At 43.1% G+C, this 17,184-nt stretch overlaps 1 protein-coding gene across 1 annotated transcript in view; it reads left to right on the forward strand.

The window, feature by feature from the left end:
* The window catches only part of LOC122803824 (serine palmitoyltransferase 2-like), a 581,324-nt gene that overhangs the window by 497,026 nt on the left and 67,114 nt on the right, over positions 1 to 17,184 (forward strand). Inside the window, exon 7 of the mRNA XM_044073509.1 lies at positions 2,658 to 2,763. Coding sequence (XP_043929444.1) covers positions 2,658 to 2,763 — 106 coding nt within the window. The remainder of the gene's footprint in view (positions 1 to 2,657; positions 2,764 to 17,184) is intronic.

The raw sequence follows: 17,184 nt of genomic DNA on the forward strand, positions 1-17,184 counted from the left end.
TCTGTAATTACCTTTGCTTAGCATGATGCAGTGATGTTCACTATACATTGAGAGGTAGAGGAATCAAAGTATTTAATTTTTGGCAGATTGGAAAAGAACATATAAAAATCATTTGCTTACCATATTGATAGATGTGTAGAATTAGGTCCATCTTTCTCTGTGACCTCTCCTCCTTGCCTTTCTGGTTTAATGTTAGATTTTTTTAAAGAGTTTGTTGACTCCTTTCTTGGAAAACTGTAATACAATGTTGAGTTGAAACATGCCTCCTTTCTTCTTGGGCATTGCTTTCCATGGTTTAACAGAGATCTGGAGAGCTGTCTTTACACTCGAGAGATTTTTGGTGTCCTGGGAAAGTTTGTGCAAAGCTGTCAGAGTCTTTCTTTCTGGCCTTGAGCCCTAGAGGTAGAAGGTTATCCTAAACATGCATATGCATACATCATTATGGTAAGTATATAACTTTCTTTTATACCATCTTAATATTAAATTTTTTTTTTCCACAAACTAGTTTCTTGGTGCTTTAATTCCTGAATAGTTAAATGGCGTAGCTGATTCAGGCCTTCTATTGTATTAAGACTTTATTTGTACAGAACATGGTGAAATATCTTTTTTTTTCTTTTTGTAATTTAATTATATATAATGCCAGATGTGGTTAATGGAAAAATATTGGATATTATAACTTTGTATGTCTGCTACTAAAAACTGGATACTAGAAAAATTGTGATTTGATTTCATGACTTGGTGCATGCTCTAACATCCACTGCAAATAATGTTAAAAAAATAAATAAATAACTAAATAAAAAAGAAGCAAGGTAAACTACCAGACATTGGATGCATGATGGCAGTGGGCTGTACCATATGGAATACATTCACTTGATTGACAAAAAAATATCGACTGACTTAAATGTGAAAAACTCAATTTTGACACCCATTTTATGCTAGCCTCCCTGACCCCCCCCCCAACCCGCTTCTAATTATATATACCAATTCCGGAAGTGCACAACTGTGGGGACAGGGCAAATTCCCATTTTCATTATTTTGAGTTTTCCACATTTTTTCAGTCAGTATTTTGTGTTATCGATCAAATTAATGCATTTGATACCATATGTAGTGGAATGTTTTTTTAAGTAGGCTGTTTTTAGCTTCTTCTATCATTGACCTCCATTTTTCCCTGTATGGCCCAATTTGCCATCCATGTTATCAGGTCAAACTGTAGGGATAGGAGAGATGATGATTCGGCTGTTATTTTAGAATTGGGGGGGGGGGGTTCTCCTCCCTCTCTACTGCAGCTTCTACATGGTACATCTTTGAAACCGAAACAGCAATACTGATCTAGTAGTCCATGCTTGCTTTCATGCACTCTGATTCCCTGCTTCAGCACAGAGTGCTGCTTACCCGACCAAGTTTCTAGCCTCAGATTCTGTCATCAACTTACAGACGAATAGATGTATCACAACTGAACCCCTTTCCCACAAAAGAATGGATGAACTGATTTCTAGTAATCACTGCCATTCTCTCAGCAGGATCCTCTGATGTATGATTTCCCTAGTTAAACTCAAGAAACTGTGTCCACAGTCACAACTTCATTCTTGAGTGTGGAAACTGGCAGTATGTAGTGCATACATCACATTAAACCATTGAAGCAGGATTATCTGTAACAATATCTGCTCCTAATCGAGGCAAAACAGGTTTGCAGAGAAAAAAAGTTAACTCAAAGTAATTCATCATATTTTATTCAGCCCTAACTTACATAATATGTGGATAAAATCTGACATTTAAGTAAAAGCTCTTGTAATTACCTCTAAGTAGTTGATCAGCATATCGTTGTATTTTGTGCCCACCAAGTCCATATTAAAATTTATTAAAGATTGGACTTGTTTCCTGTTTCTACTTCATTTCATTGTGATCCATTTGACTGAACTTTTTATAAAGAGTGGATTCAGAACCACAAATGTGGTTGTTCTCTTGTCTAGGGCTGTGCTGTGTTCTCCCGATTCCATCTCCATGGACAGAAAATTTTATGAAATAGGAAATTTGCTTTGCTGAGAAATGAAACAAACAAAAAAAAACACAAGCAACAAAAAAGCACACACCAATTCTCTTTTTACCCAGCGGTGTGCAGTGTTGCTTTTGAAATTAGTGTGTGAAGCAACCCCCCCCCCCCAAAATGGAGATGCTGGGAGAGTTGTCCCCTCGTACACATAAGTAGTTTGAGTAATGTTTAAAATGTTTAAAGAAATTTGAGTTGAAACATCCATATTGAGTTTTAGCGTAGAGGTTGCTGTAAAAACTCATAAAGTTTTACATGTGTTTGAGTAGTGTGCATTATGCCATTTTGTACTTTTGAGATTCTTGTTCTGGTAAGTCATTTCATGTATGTTTGCTACTTCCTTTAGATTGCTGTTATGGGTTTTAAAAGTGAAAGATATTGTAGGATGATTAAACTGAACATTTTTAAGTAGTTACTTTGGGTTCCATTTTAATAAGCTTTGTAAAACATGTATAGAAAATAAATAAATAAATAATCTAATTAATTAGTTATGAATTTCATTTTATTTAGCCTTTGAATTTAGAGCAGTTATCATTGAGGTTTGGCCCAAGGGACTTGTAGTATTCACCTATGGATTCTTGTTTAGGAACACTTTTTTTTAATTTATTAGATATGCAGAGTCTGGAGAAATTGCTGAGAGATGCAGTTGTAAATGGGCAGCCTCGTACACATCGACCCTGGAAAAAAATACTGATCTTGGTAGAAGGCATTTACAGGTACGGAACACAGAAATAACTTAATTCATCTTCAGAAGTATCTTCCCCAGAAAAATTGCTGTGCAGTATGTGTAAAATATGTTTTACCACATATCATTTCTTACTCATGCCTCTAATGTGTCTTTGGTTCCATTGCATTTGTTTGATGGTAGAAGGAGACCGTTATCTCATATAGAATGCCTTTTAAGTACATGCAAGACTCTTACCTCACTTCCATCTTCTCTTCTTTCCCCTCACCCTATTCCATATGTTCCAGGCCTTATTGATTGCCTTCAGAAACTGCATTTACTCTACATGTTTTGGTACATACATGCATACAGATATTTTAGGTGTAGGCAGTAATGCTTTTCTAGCCTGCCAATATATCAAAACTATCATCCCCATAATGTGTCCAGGCTATTCTTGTACTTTCTTTAATATAATTTGGTAGTCTGTTCCATGCATCAGTTGTTGTCTCAGAAAACCAATTATTACACTTCTCATTCCTATATAATTTTCTGCATATGTTATCCGATGATTCTCTTCTAATGTTAGATAACCCCAAACATTCACAGAGATAGTTAACTCTAAACGCCCTAAAAACCTGATTAAGGTTTCCTCTTAAATACCTATATGAGACACTGTACACATTCAGACATTTTAGTCTTTCATAGTAACTTAAATTTTCATACCCACAGGTGCCCTTTATATATTTCCGCTGTAATCCTTCCAGTTTACTCATGCTTGTTTCCATATTGTTATTCCATTCTCTAGTTTGGGTCTAACATAGCTTACAAACAATGATTTCATCATTTCTGATTTTCCCGACTTCATAAATCTTTTTCTACACCCTATAATTTTGTAACTGTCATTAATCATTTGGCTGATATGATTAGAAAAACCTAAAGCTGGATTTACCCATATACCCAGGTCATAAAATGAAAGGTGAATATTTAAAACAGAACACAATGTTTGAAACTGTAGATTCCTTTAATGGCTCCCAAATCTCATATGCGTAGCTTTTGATGCATTTATCGGCATATTATTCTTCTGTTTCCAAGGTTCTTTTGCAGACATGTCCTATCCGTTACATAAATAATCCGCTAACCCATTTTAAGTAATCTGCATACAAACTGTAGAACACCTCCGATGAAAAAGATAAATCTGAAAGATACAACCTAGGCAAGTATGGGCCTGGGACAGAACCCTGTGGGGACACCCTGACTGTAACCTAAAATTTCACATGTCCAGTTGCTGTATACTTGCCATGCAGCTACCCATCTTATCAAAATGACATTGATACATAGTTCTAATTTATTGATCAGTGTTTTGTGTATGACCCTATCAAATGCTGAAGTTAAGTCTATGTAAATTACATCACAGCACAATTTTTTTATTTGTAGTTATGATCTAGAATATCATGCTACAGGTGGTTATAGATGTGTTTTCAACTTATGGCTGCTGATATATAGTTTTAAGTTCCAACCTTTCCATTTCTGGCAATATATCCTAAATAACCTTCTCTCTCTTACTTTTCCACACCAAGAAAGTAAACTTATGGGTCTGTATGATGCTGGGGTTTCTCTTTCCCTTTACCTTAAAGATGGGTTTGACAAGTGCATGTCTCCAGATGTTCATCGTGCATACAGCTGCAGTCATAACAGATGGGTTATCCTGCCGTCAGGCGGGTCCTCGGTCGGCCGAATTCCAAAGTCTAGGTCTGGCGTCTGTTGTCGCTTCTTCCCTGACGTCAGTGCGCCAGGGGTATAAAAGAACCAGCCGACGCCATTTTCTCCAGTCTTTCTTGCCGTGCGGTGCCCGAAGCAGAAGCAGTTCTCAAGTGCCGGTCGGCCAGCTCCTGAAATTACGAAAATTTTGCAACCGAAGTCTTCTTGAAAGCTAAGTACCCCGTTGGGGAAACTTTTCTTGCCTCAGACCAATGTCAGACAAAGTTAATAATTGTATTTCTTGTGGGAAGCAAATACCGCATAAGGATTTTCATTCCCTCTGCATTCCTTGCTTAGGCCCAGACCACGACGTCTCCGTCTGTTGTTTTTGTGCTACATTCAACAAACGCACCATTAAGCGTCGGGCAGAGTTCGCCCAGCACTATTTTGGCAAAAATTTAACTATATTATGTCGTCGGATACTCCGACTCCAGTTTTTTCTAAAAAAACGCAAAGATAAGGACCGACACATGAGGTCCGTGGCCTGCCAAAGCCGACTACAGGTGGTCCAGTTCTCAGCGTGGCACCTACGCAGCCCCTGCCTACCGATGACTCTTCATTGGCGGTGTCTTCTGTGCCCGAGGTCGCTGGCTCTTCGGCCCACACCCCGCCTACAGATACCGAAGCCACTCTTGGTGGTGAATCTCAAAATGTAGACAGATGTTCATCGTGTTTCACTGTTGCAGTCATAACTGTAGGGTGCTCCTGCCGGCAGGCAGCCCGAGGTCGGACAGAATCCCAAAGTCTGGGTCCGGCGTCGGCTGTACAAGCCAGTACCCTGACGTCAGTACGCTCGGGTACATAGCCCTCAGCCGACGCCATCTTCTCCAGTCTTTCTTGCCGTGGGGTGGAAAGCAGCTCGCAAGTCGTTGGTTGGTGATTTTCGAACAGCGTTTTTGGTTGTTGTCGGTCCGAAGTTCTTACTTCTCTTCTCAAAGCTAAGTACCCCGTTGGGGAATATTTTTCTTGTTCCTCCGATGTCAGAAAAATTAATAATTGTATTACGTGTGGGAAACAAATACCTCATAAAGATTTCCACTCTTACTGTCTACCTTGCTTAGGCCCTGACCACGACGTTTCTTGTTGTCGGTTCTGTGCCAGGTTTAATTCTCGTACTATCAAACGCAGGTGCGACTGGGCTCTGAATTACTTTGGCAGACGCTTCAATTATAGAATGTTGTCGGATACTACCGGAATTCAAAAGAAGTGCAAAGACAAGGACAGGCCTCCGAGGTCCAAACAGGACTCGTTGCAGCTGGAGCCAGCGTCCGGTTCGGCTGTCGTCAGTGAGGCGCTTTTGCAGCCCCTGTCGTCTGCCACTTCTGAACCGATGGCCGATACGGACTCCCATGGGGAGCCATCAAGGCCTTCTATTTTATCTGCTGCAGGACCTTCGGACGTCGCTCCCTCGGATGGGTCCGGAACCGCTGTGCAGGTACCGGCTTCTGAGGGGGTATTCAGGGCTACTCACATCACTATTTCAAAGGCAAAGACAAAGACTCCTGTTAAGTCCAAAGCTCCTGCTCAAGCTACTTCTGAATCTACTCCCAGGACACAGAAGCAATTGTTAAGGATGGCTGAAGATTTGCTTACTATGATTAGGGTTCTCACCCCCCCTTGAGAAAAGGCCTCGACAGGATGTTCCTATGGATTCCTCTGACCAGGCTTCTATATCTTCTGTCTCTTCCTCCGATCAGGAATATTCTTTTCCTCCTTATGAGGATTCGGATGCTGAGGACTCCTTGCCCTCTGCCTCTCCGCCTGAAGATTTTTCTTTTGGGGAAACCTTACATGAGATGAGGGAACATTTTCATTGGGAAGGTCAGGATTATTCTGCTTCCAAGAAGAGGCTTAGAGAATTCCTTCTTCTTCCTCAACATAGGCCTTTGGCTATCCCTCCTGTTCTTGACATTGTGGATGATGCTTTTTCCTAGGCTAATTTGAATCCTGACTCCATGCCTCCTGCTCCCTCTAAGCCTGATAGGTTTTATAGGGTTCCTGAGTCTCATTTGTTCTTGTTTAAGAATCCTTCTGCAGATCCTGAAACTATATCTCAGGGCTCTAAGGCTGCTAAAGTTGCTTCTTCTAAGAATCCTATTCCCTCTGAGAAGGATTCTCGTGCCTTAGACAGGTGGGGTAAAAAGGTATATACTTCTGCTACCCTTTCTTTTAGGGCTTTAAATTGCCAGTTTCATATGTTTAAGCATCAGCAATTTCTTTTGTCTGTTTTGAAGCAAAAGCTTGCCTCCCTTCCTGCATGTGCAGAAGATAAGGAACTACAGGATGTATTGCATGCAACTGAACAACTGAACAAACATAGCTTGCATTGTGGTTTTGATGCTTTGGATGCTTCTTGCAGGGCCGCAGCCTCTGGTACTGTTATCAGGAGACATGCTTGGCTTCGTGAGCAAAGTTTACCTGAACAAGTTAAGGCTAAATTATTAGATGCCCCTGTTCAGCATGATGTTCTTTTTGGATCTAAGGCTGAGGAGGTTATTAAAAAGATGGAAGAAAAGGCAAAATCTATGCAAACTGTGAAAAATTTCTTGCAAGTTCAGCCTCCTAGATTTTCCAGGAATTGGCCCTCCAAAAATTGGTCCTTTCCCACGTCTGACAGGCCTCAAAGGGGAAGATATAGACGCTCCAGAGGTCGTGGCCAAGCTCAGGCCTCCTACAGATCGAGACAATGGACTGCTTCTTCACCTAGAAGGGGAGAAGACAGATCCCAATCTCAAAGGAAGCAAACTCAATGACTCTCTCGGTTGGGCTACAGGACCTCTTTACCTGGATGCCCCTCTCGGAGGAAAACTTTCTCTTTTTTACAGATATTGGACTCATATTACCCAGGACAAATGGGTATTGGACGTGATTTTAAAAGGCTACAAATTCCACTTTCATACCTTGCCAAGGGCTTTCGGTTGGCCAGATCTGCCAAAACATCAATGGTCAGAGGCCTTAAATCAAGTGGATGCTCTTCTGGCCATCAGAGCCATAAAGCCTGTTCCACTCTCAGAGATGGGAAAAGGTTTTTATTCAAGACTGTTTCTGGTTCCAAGAAAGCAAAGCTCATGGAGACCTATTCTGGACCTTTCTGTGTTAAACACCTTTTTGGAAATTCCAAAATTCAAGATGCTTACTCTGCAGCAGCTGATTCCAATGCTCTCTCAGGACGCCTGGATGGTGACATTGGATCTAAAGGAAGCTTATTTACACATTCCCATCAGGCAGGAACGCAGGAAATTCCTCAGGTTCAAGGCAGGTTCGAGACACTTTCAATTCTCTGTACTGCCCTTTGGTTTATCTACTGCCCAGAGTCTTTACCAAGTGCCTGGCACCAGTAGTGGCTTATTGCAGACTCCAGGGGATTCAGATTTACCCCTATTTGGACGACTGCCTTATTCAGGCAGACAGCAAGGATCTTTTACTTCAACATCTGGATTTTGTTCAACGTCTTCTCCTCCTACTGGGATTTTCAGTGAACACAAAAAAGTCACATTTGATCCCTTCTCAACAAATGGTATTTCTGGGAGCCCTCTTAAATACAACCTTACAAAGGGCCTTCCTCACTACAGAAAAATAAATACAGCTGGCTTCAATTTTCAAAACTTTGGCAACTCTACCTCAGCTCACTGCAAGGAAATTCCTGCAGGCACTGGGCTACATGGCTTCCTGCATTCTGTTGATTCCAAATGCAAGGCTTCATATGAGAAAGCTTCAATGGTATCTGAAAAGTGTATGGTTGCAGCATTACCACGATCTGGACACTCTGATTCCTCTGATCCCCTACCTCCAGAAGGAGTTCCTTGGGTGGTCCAGGGTGTATGCGTTAAACAAAGGAAAGCCTTTCCGTCTTCCTCATCCTTCTCAAATCATAACCACGGACGCCTCGGATTATGCTTGGGGAGCACATTTTCTAGGCAATTGCCAGCAGGGAACCTGGACAAAGGATTATCTTCACTGGCACATCAATCTGAAGGAAATGTTGGCAGTTCAAAATGCTCTTCTAGCCTTCAAGAACCTTTTGCATCCAGGACCTCTTTTGATTTGCACAGACAACACCACAGTCATGTGGTACATAAACAAGCAGGGGGGTTCTCATTCGTACCCCCTTTGCAGACTAGCTATGGCTTTATGGGACACAGCTCTAAATCTGAATCTACATCTCCAGGCCCAATTCATACCAGGAGAACAGAATCTCTTAGCGGACAGCCTGAGCAGGAACATTTTAGATCCTCACGAATGGATGCTAGACACCAACTTATTCAACAGGATTACTGCAGTTTGGGGATGCCCCAGATAGATCTGTTTGCATCCCATCTCAATCATCAGCTGCCTCTCTTTTGCACCAGGTCATTCCACAAAACAGCTTGGAAAGTGGATGCCTGTCCTTCAGCTGGAGAAACCTTTCGGGATATGCCTTCCCTCCTCTTCCTCTTCTTCCTCGGATTTTACTAAAGATAAAACAGGACAAGCCCAAGTTCCTCATCTTGATTGCTCCAAATTGGCCTCGACAGTTTTGGTATCCAACTTTAAAGCACCTGTTCTTGGAGCCTCCTTGGATTCTCCCTCTGAACCCTTCTCTTCTGTCCCAGCATCAGGATCAGTTGCTACATTCCAATCTCAAGACCCTTTGTCTGGCAGCTTGGCTCTTCAAAGGAATTTGATCTCTTCTAGCCTTCCCAAACAAGTTTTGGATGTTCTTTTGGAAGCTAGACGACCTAGCACTAGGAAATCCTATGCCTCTAAATGGAAAAGATTTTGCATATGGATGCAGGACCGAGGCTTGGACCCTCTGGTACCTGATCTCTCTTCTATTTTGCTTTACCTTTCGGATCTTTTGTCTAATGGACTTTCCTTTTCTTCCATTAAGATTCATGCTTCTGCTATTTCTGCTCATTTCAATACTGATCCCCCTGTTTTTTCTCATCCTTTGGTGAGACAATTCTTGAGAGGGGCTAAGAATTTAAGGCCTCCCAGAACCCCTCCTGTTCCTGCTTGGGATCTTAATTATGTTTTAGAAAAACTTACTTTGCCTCCTTTTGAGCCTGCTGCATCTTCAGATATTAGGTTTTTATAAGACAGTTCTTTTGTTAGCTTTGACTTCTGCCAGAAGGGTCTCAGAGTTGCAAGCTCTCATGGCTGTGGAACCATACCTTATTTTCCACCAGGACAGAGTATCCTTGAGGACCAATCCTACTTTCATGCCTAAGGTGATTTCGAAAGTGGCTTTGAATCAAACAATTCACCTTCCTACCTTCTTTCCTAATCCTCAGAATAAAGGAGAAAGGATTTTGCATTCCTTGGACGTGCACAGACAGTTACGATTTTATTTGGACAAGACTAAAGAGTTCAGAAAATCTAACCAATTGTTTGTTTCTTTTGCCTCCAGTTCTCTTGGAAAGGCTATTTCCAAACAAACTATTTCCAAATGGATTTCTTATGGAATAAGATTTTGTTACACTCATCATGGGAAACAATTTCCAGGTACTGTGAGAAGTCATTCTACTAGAGCAGCTACTACTTCTACAGCTTTTCTCAGGGGAGTTCCTACCAAGGATGTCTTGGAAGCTGCCACTTGGAGTTCTGTGCATACTTTTTCCAAGCACTACAATCTCCCTTTGTATTCTAAGACCAGGGCAGGCTTTGCCTCTGCTGTTTTGCAGGGTCTTCTTGCTGCCCCTTCTTCTGTCTAAACCTCCACCCTTTTTTCACTGCTTTGGGATTCCACCCTACAGTTATGACTGCAACAGTGAAACACGATGAACATAGTACAGTTGTGTACACCTACCATAAATGTAGATGTTCGAGTGCCTTCAGTGTTGCAGTCGGTGTTTCCCTCCCTCCTATCCCCTCTTTTTCTCTTTTTTGTCGTGTATTTGTGTTTCCTAGTGGGATTCATTTATGATTTATTAGGGACTTCTGACATCTAGGGCAAGAAAGGCTGGAGAAGATGGCGTCGGCTGAGGGCTATGTACCAGAGCGTACTGACGTCAGGGTACTGGCTTGTACAGCTGACGCCGGACCCAGACTTTGGGATTCTGGCCGACCTCGGGCTGCCTGCCGGCAGGAGCACCCTACAGTTATGACTGCAACAGTGAAGGCACTCGAACATCTACATTTATGGTAGGTGTACACAACTGTACTGTCTGCCTCCTCTCAAGGTGTCTTCAGACCTTCCTCTTCTTTTTCTATCAAGGCTTTCACTAAGTCTAAAGCAGCCATGCTTTCTAAGAGACAAGCCCCACAGGGCCCTTCTCCAGGCCTCATGCCTAAAAAACAGATGCTTAAAATGGCTGAAGATTTGATTACTCTTATCAGGGGGTTCTCAACCCCCCCCCCCCGGACAAAAGGCCCAGAGTGGTGGAAGAATCCCCCTCCTCTGACCAGGCCTCCATTATTTCAGATCACGCTGATGAACAGGAACATTCCTACTCCCCTTTTGAAGATTCTGATGCTGAGGGGTCCATTCCCTCTGTCCCCCCCCCAGAGGATTACTCATTTGGGGAAACCTTGCATACCTTAAGGGAACACTTCCACTGGGAAGGCCAAGAGTACTCAGATTCCAAGAAAAGGCTTAGGGATTTTCTCTTGCTACCCCAGCACAGGCCTCTGGCTATACCTCCTGTCTTAGACATACTAGATGATGTGTACTCGGAGGCCTGCCTTAACCCGGATTCTTTACCTCCAGCCCCAGTCAAGCCTGACCGGTACTACTGGGTTCCTGACTCGCACCAATTTTTATACAAAAGCCATGCGGCTGACCCAGAAACTATCTCACAGGGCCCCAAGGGAATTAAGGCCTCCACTGCTAAAAACCCATTACCTTCCGAGAGAGATTCCAGATCCTTAGAAAGGTGGGGGAAAAAAGGTATACACCTCGGCCACCTTAACCATGAGGGCATTAAACTGCCAGTTCCGTATGCTAAAGTACCAACAGTTTCTGTTATTACAGTTGAGAAGTAAAATGTCACAACCTGAACAACCATACTTGAAGGAGTTGCAGGATTTGATGCATAGTGCAGAACAAGTGGGTAAACATACCTTGCAATGTGGTTTTGATGCTCTAGAGGCCTCATGTAGAGCTGCTGTTACAGGATCAGTCATACGTAGACATGCCTGGCTCAAGGAGCAAACCTTACCAGATCATGTCAAAGCTAAATTACTAGATGCCCCTCTACAAAAGGATGTATTATTTGGTGTTAAAGCTGAGGAGGTATTAAAGAAAATGGAGGAAAAGGCTAAATCAATGCAAACAGTGAAAGATTTTCTACAGGTACAACCTCCACGTTTCAGTAGAAATTGGCCTTCCAAAAATTGGTCCTTTCCAGCCACGGACAGACCCCAAAGAGGTAGATACAGGCGCCCGAGGGGCAGAGGGCAATCTCAAGGATCGTTTAGAGGCAGACAATGGCAAGCTCCTACACAAAGAGGTGGTGAGGATAGTTCGCAGCCATTCAGAAAGCAAGCCCAATGACTTTCCCCTTTGCATGCCAAGCAAGGCTCTAATGGCAGCAGCCTTAGGCGGAAAACTGGCATTATTTTCAAAAAATTGGCATATTGTCACAAAAGACAAATGGATCCTGGACATTATAAACAGAGGTTACAGATTCCATTTTCACACCCTTCCAAAAATGAGAGGCGTGCCAAACCTGCCACACAATCAAAGGGCAGAGGCACAAAGACAAATTTCAGATCTCATGGACATGAAAGCTATTCAAAAGGTACCTACTCAAGAACAAGGTCAAGGTTTTTATTCCAGACTATTCCTGGTACCAAGGAAGGGAAAAGATTGGAGACCTATTTTGGACCTATCCATCCTAAACACATTTTTACTCGTACCAAAATTCAAGATGCTCACATTACAGCAGCTTCTTCCCATGCTGGGCAAGGAGTCTTGGCTGGTAACATTGGACCTCAAGGAGGCGTACCTGCATGTCCCAATCAGACAAAATTGCAGAAGATACCTCAGATTTCTTGCAGGTTCAACCCAATATCAATTCTCTGCATTGCCCTTTGGCTTATCTACTGCGCCCAGAGTATTCACGAAATGCCTGGCATCAGTAATTGCCTACTGCAGACTTTAAGGGATACAAATATACCCATATTTGGACGACTGCCTGATCCAAGCGGACAGCAAGCACACACTTCTGAAACATCTGGCTTTTGTAATAATGTTGTTGAATTCTCTGGGATACACAGTCAACAAAAAGAAATCAAGGCTAATACCCTCTCAGAAAGTAATTTTCCTGGGTGCCAACTTAGACACAAACACCCAGATGGCCTACCTCACGCCAGAGAAGCAGGGGCAACTAACTCAATACTTCAGAACACTAGCAAATTTCACCAGGCTGACTGCAAGGAAAATCCTGCAGGCTCTGGGATACATGGCATCTTGCATCCTACTGATCCCATGTGCAAAGCTGCATATGTGGAAACTTCAATGGTACCTGAAAAACCTATGGTCTCAACACAGCCACAGTTTGGAAACAATAATACCACTAATTCCATGTCTTCAAAATGAATTTCTGTGGTGGGCTCAAGCATGCCAAGCAAACACAGGTCTCCCATTCTGCAAGCCTCAAGCAAATCAAGTCATCACAACAGACGCCTCGGACTACGCCTTGGGGGGGCGCATATGACAGATCGGTGCATTCAGGGCAAATGGTCCCAAAAAGAAAAGCACCTTCACATCAATCAAAAGGAAATGCTAGCAGTAATAAATGCTATTATAGCTTTCAAAGACCTTCTGCATCCAGGTCAGCTATTGATAAGGATAGACAACACCACAGTAATGAGGTACATAAACAAACAGGGAGGAACCCATTCATACCCCCTATGCAGGCTGGCCATGTCACTTTGGAACATGGCTCTGGAATTACAAATCAAACTTCAAGCACAGTACTTGCCAGGCAAGGAAAACACGCTGGCAGACAACCTAAGCAGAAATATGACAGACCCACACGAATGGAAGTTGCATCCTCAAGTTTTTACAGAGATAATTCAAGCATGGGGAAGGCCGGGCATAGATCTCTTTGCCTCCCACAAAAATCACCAATTGACAAAATTCTGCTCAAGGACTTTTCATCCACAGGCCTGGAGAGTGGACGCTCACTCTTTCAGTTGGACAACAATGACAGTTTATGCCTTTCCACGTCTTCCTCTGCTGCCCAAAGTTCTATTAAAAACCAGAGCAGACAGATCAAAGATGATTCTCATTGCTCCAGACTGGCCAAGACAGCACTGGTACCCACTCCTGAGGAGCCTGACGCATTCCCCTCCATGGACCCTACCTCTAATGCCTCTTCTTCTGACTCAGCACAGCTTCAAAACTCTTCACAGTCAGCAATCTGGCCGCATGGAAGATTCCTTAATATCACAACAGACCCTACTCTCCAAGGAGATGCAGGATGTCATTTTGGAGGCCAGAAGGCCGTCTACTAGAAAAGCTTACACCGCAAAATGGAAATGGTTTTGTGCCTGGAATGAGAAAAAGGGCCAGTATCCTGGAAAACTGAATTTTCCTCAAATATTACAGTATCTAGCTGAGCTGCTAAGCAGTGGACTTTCATTCTCCTCCATCAAAATTCATGCCTCAGCCATTTCTGCAGAATACAACACTGATCCACCTTTATTCTCTCACCCCCTCTTAAGACAGTTCCTCAGAGGGGCTAAGAGTATAAAACCCCCAAGGAAACAACCAATACCTGCTTGGGATCTCAATTTCATTCTAGAAAAGCTGACCTTGCCTCCTTTTGAGCCAGCTGCCTCAACAGATTTGCAATATTTGTCCTGGAAAACAGCTTTCCTTCTGGCTATCACCTCAGCTCGTAGGGTATCGGAACTACAAGCCCTCATGGCTGTGCAGCCTTTTATCATCTTCCATCAGGACAGAGTTTCCTTACGAAACAACGCGTCCTTTATGCCAAAGGTGGTGTCCAGGGTAGCTTTGAATCAGGCTATACACTTACCTACCTTCTACCCTAATCCTCAAAACAAAGGGGAGAGACTACTACATTCCTTGGACATCCACAGACAGCTGCATTATTATTTGGACAGAACAAAGCCTTTCAGAAAATCCGAACAGCTCTTTGTGTCCTATGCTATAGGAGCTCAAGGGAAGCCAATTTCCAAACAGACAATCTCAAAATGGATAGCCCACTGCATACGCTTCTGTTACTCTTTTCATGGTAAAACTGTACCTGCAGGCATCAGATCTCACTCCACAAGGGCCACAGCTACCTCTGCAGCTTTCCTCAGAGGAGTTCCTATCAAAGATATTTTGGAAGCAGCCACTTGGAGTTCTGTGCATACCTTCTCCGAGCACTACCACCTACCATTATACTCCAAAACTAGAGCAGGCTTTGCCACTGCAGTCTTGCAGGGCATTCTGGCTCCTCCTAGTTCCACCTAGTGCCTACCACCCCTTTCTTAGCTTTGGTTTACTACCCATCTGTTATGACTGCAGCTGTATGCACGATGAACATAGTACAGTTTTGTACCTACCATAAATGTAGATGTTCGAGTGCTAATACAGCTGCAGTCCAGGTTTCCCTCCCTCCTTCCCCTCTTGGGACAGGCCTTTTGGATAACACCTCCTCATACAACCTGATTGGGGTATTCTTTTATGGTGTATTTGCTTGCAACTACTGTATTTTGATTATATTGCATTGCTTTATTACACAAATTTATGTATTGCCTTCCTTCTGGGGGCACCTGACATCTGGGGCAAGAAAAACTGAAGAAAATGGCGTTGGCTGGTTCTTTTATACCCCTGGCGCACTGACGTCAGGGAAGAAGTGACGACAACCGACGCCGGACCTAGACTTTGGAATTCGGCTGACCGAGGACCCGCCTGACGGCAGGATAACCCATCTGTTATGACTGCAGCTGTATTAGCACTCGAACATCTACATTTATGGTAGGTACAAAACTTTACTTTTTGACGTGTCTACCCTTACCTAAATGACCTAGTGAATAAAAAATAACCCACTGGTACATAATGTTCGGAAATGCATTCCTGTGAAGCATCTACTTGTGAAATTGTGTTATGGATTGCTCAGGGATTCTGCCACAAAATTCTGACTTGATGGAATATACACTGTGTGAAGTGGCACTTGATACTGTATAGCTAGCTCCCAAACCTGAAGTGCTAATCTGCAAAGAATAATATGACATTGTACCCCTGTTTTTTGGCATACCACATCACTGTAGTTTTGTCAGTTAAGATCTGTAGGGGCTCTGGAGGATGGAAAGCATATCTCTTTGATATTGATGTGCTTCTTCTGTGGGTGACGAGACCAGAGGCTTTGCATCTTTAGGTTTCTAAAGGAAGCCCTCCAACCTCTGTCTGAGTCTGTGAACAGCTCCTGAGAGGGAAGCAGGGGTTGAAAGGGGATCCCTGAATTCAAAGTCGGTGAATCCACCACTGAAATTCCAAATTCAGACACGGAAGAAGAGGAATTGGAAAGTCTATAGAGGATGAGAATGCTGGTACCAGACTGACTTTAGATACCACTGAAGCTTTCTCATGTGCAGTTTGGTGACGGGATGGTGGATGCCATGAATCCCAGAGCCCTCAGAAATTCCCTGGCTGAAATCAAAGCCAGAGAAAGAAGGGACTGAATAAAGGAGATCAGAGTTAAAGCCTTGGGAGGAGGCAGGGATGCTACCATAGCAACAGTTTGGATCCTGCATCCCCAAAAAACATCCTGTGATGGGTACAGGAAGAACTTTTGAAAATTTATAGTGAACCCCAGGCTTTGCAACAGAACAATGGCAAAATGAAGGTGCTGTAAAAGAGTATCTAGAGAGGAGGCTTGAATAAGCAGGTCGTCTTAATAAGGAAAGACCTGAATGCCCTTGAGCTTGCAAAAAGCAATCACAGGAGCTAGGCATTTTGTGAATATCCTTTGGGCAGTAGAGAGGCCAAAGGGCAAAGCAGAGAACTGAAAATGCCAGGAAGCAACAGAGAAACAAATATTTCTTGAAAGGGGGGTGAATAGGGATATTGGAGATAAGCATCCTTGAGATTCCGAGAAACCATAAAAGCCTGAGTAAGCAGCAGAGGGAACAAAGTCTGAAGAGATAACATTTGAAGGGAGGGAGCTTTCAGAAGGGTATTCAGGTGAGAAAGTTCCAGAATTGATCTCCAAGTGCCCTCTTTTCTGGAGACCAAAAGCATTTTGGAATAAAACCACTTCCCCTTTTTATGCAGCTGAAACCTCTTGAATAGTGCTCTGAGTCAAAAGATCCCTGAAGCACCTCTGGAAAGAAAAGTCCAACTGGTCTTGAGATGGCTGGGGAATGGCCATAAAAAGAGGAAGAGATGTCCAAACCAGGAAATACCCTTGGTGAATGATGGAAAGAACCGAGGAATCCTGGGCTATCCTTAACCAAACAGGAAGAGACAGAGAAAGAGTGGCTGGGAAGAACAGGGTAGTCAGGAAAGGAAGGCATCTGAGCAGGAGGGGTCGGGGGTAGACTTAGCAGAGGGAGCCTGCTGCCACCCTTCTTGCCTTTAGGAAAAGGAGGAGACTGCCTTCTAAAAACTTCTGGTTTATTGGGATAGTTTCTCTGAAACTTTGGCACAGGGGAAACAGAACTATATTTCAGGTACTATAACTCCTTGCCTTTTTCCTGCAGACATTTAAACAAATCGGGAGCAGGAGCACTAATCATAAATTTCTCCAGAGGAGCATCCATCAACCTGGCCTTA

The sequence above is a fragment of the Protopterus annectens genome, chromosome 6.part0 (genome assembly GCF_019279795.1).
Source record: "Protopterus annectens isolate FY-2018-M chromosome 6.part0, PAN1.0, whole genome shotgun sequence".
Taxonomy (NCBI): domain Eukaryota; kingdom Metazoa; phylum Chordata; order Ceratodontiformes; family Protopteridae; genus Protopterus; species Protopterus annectens.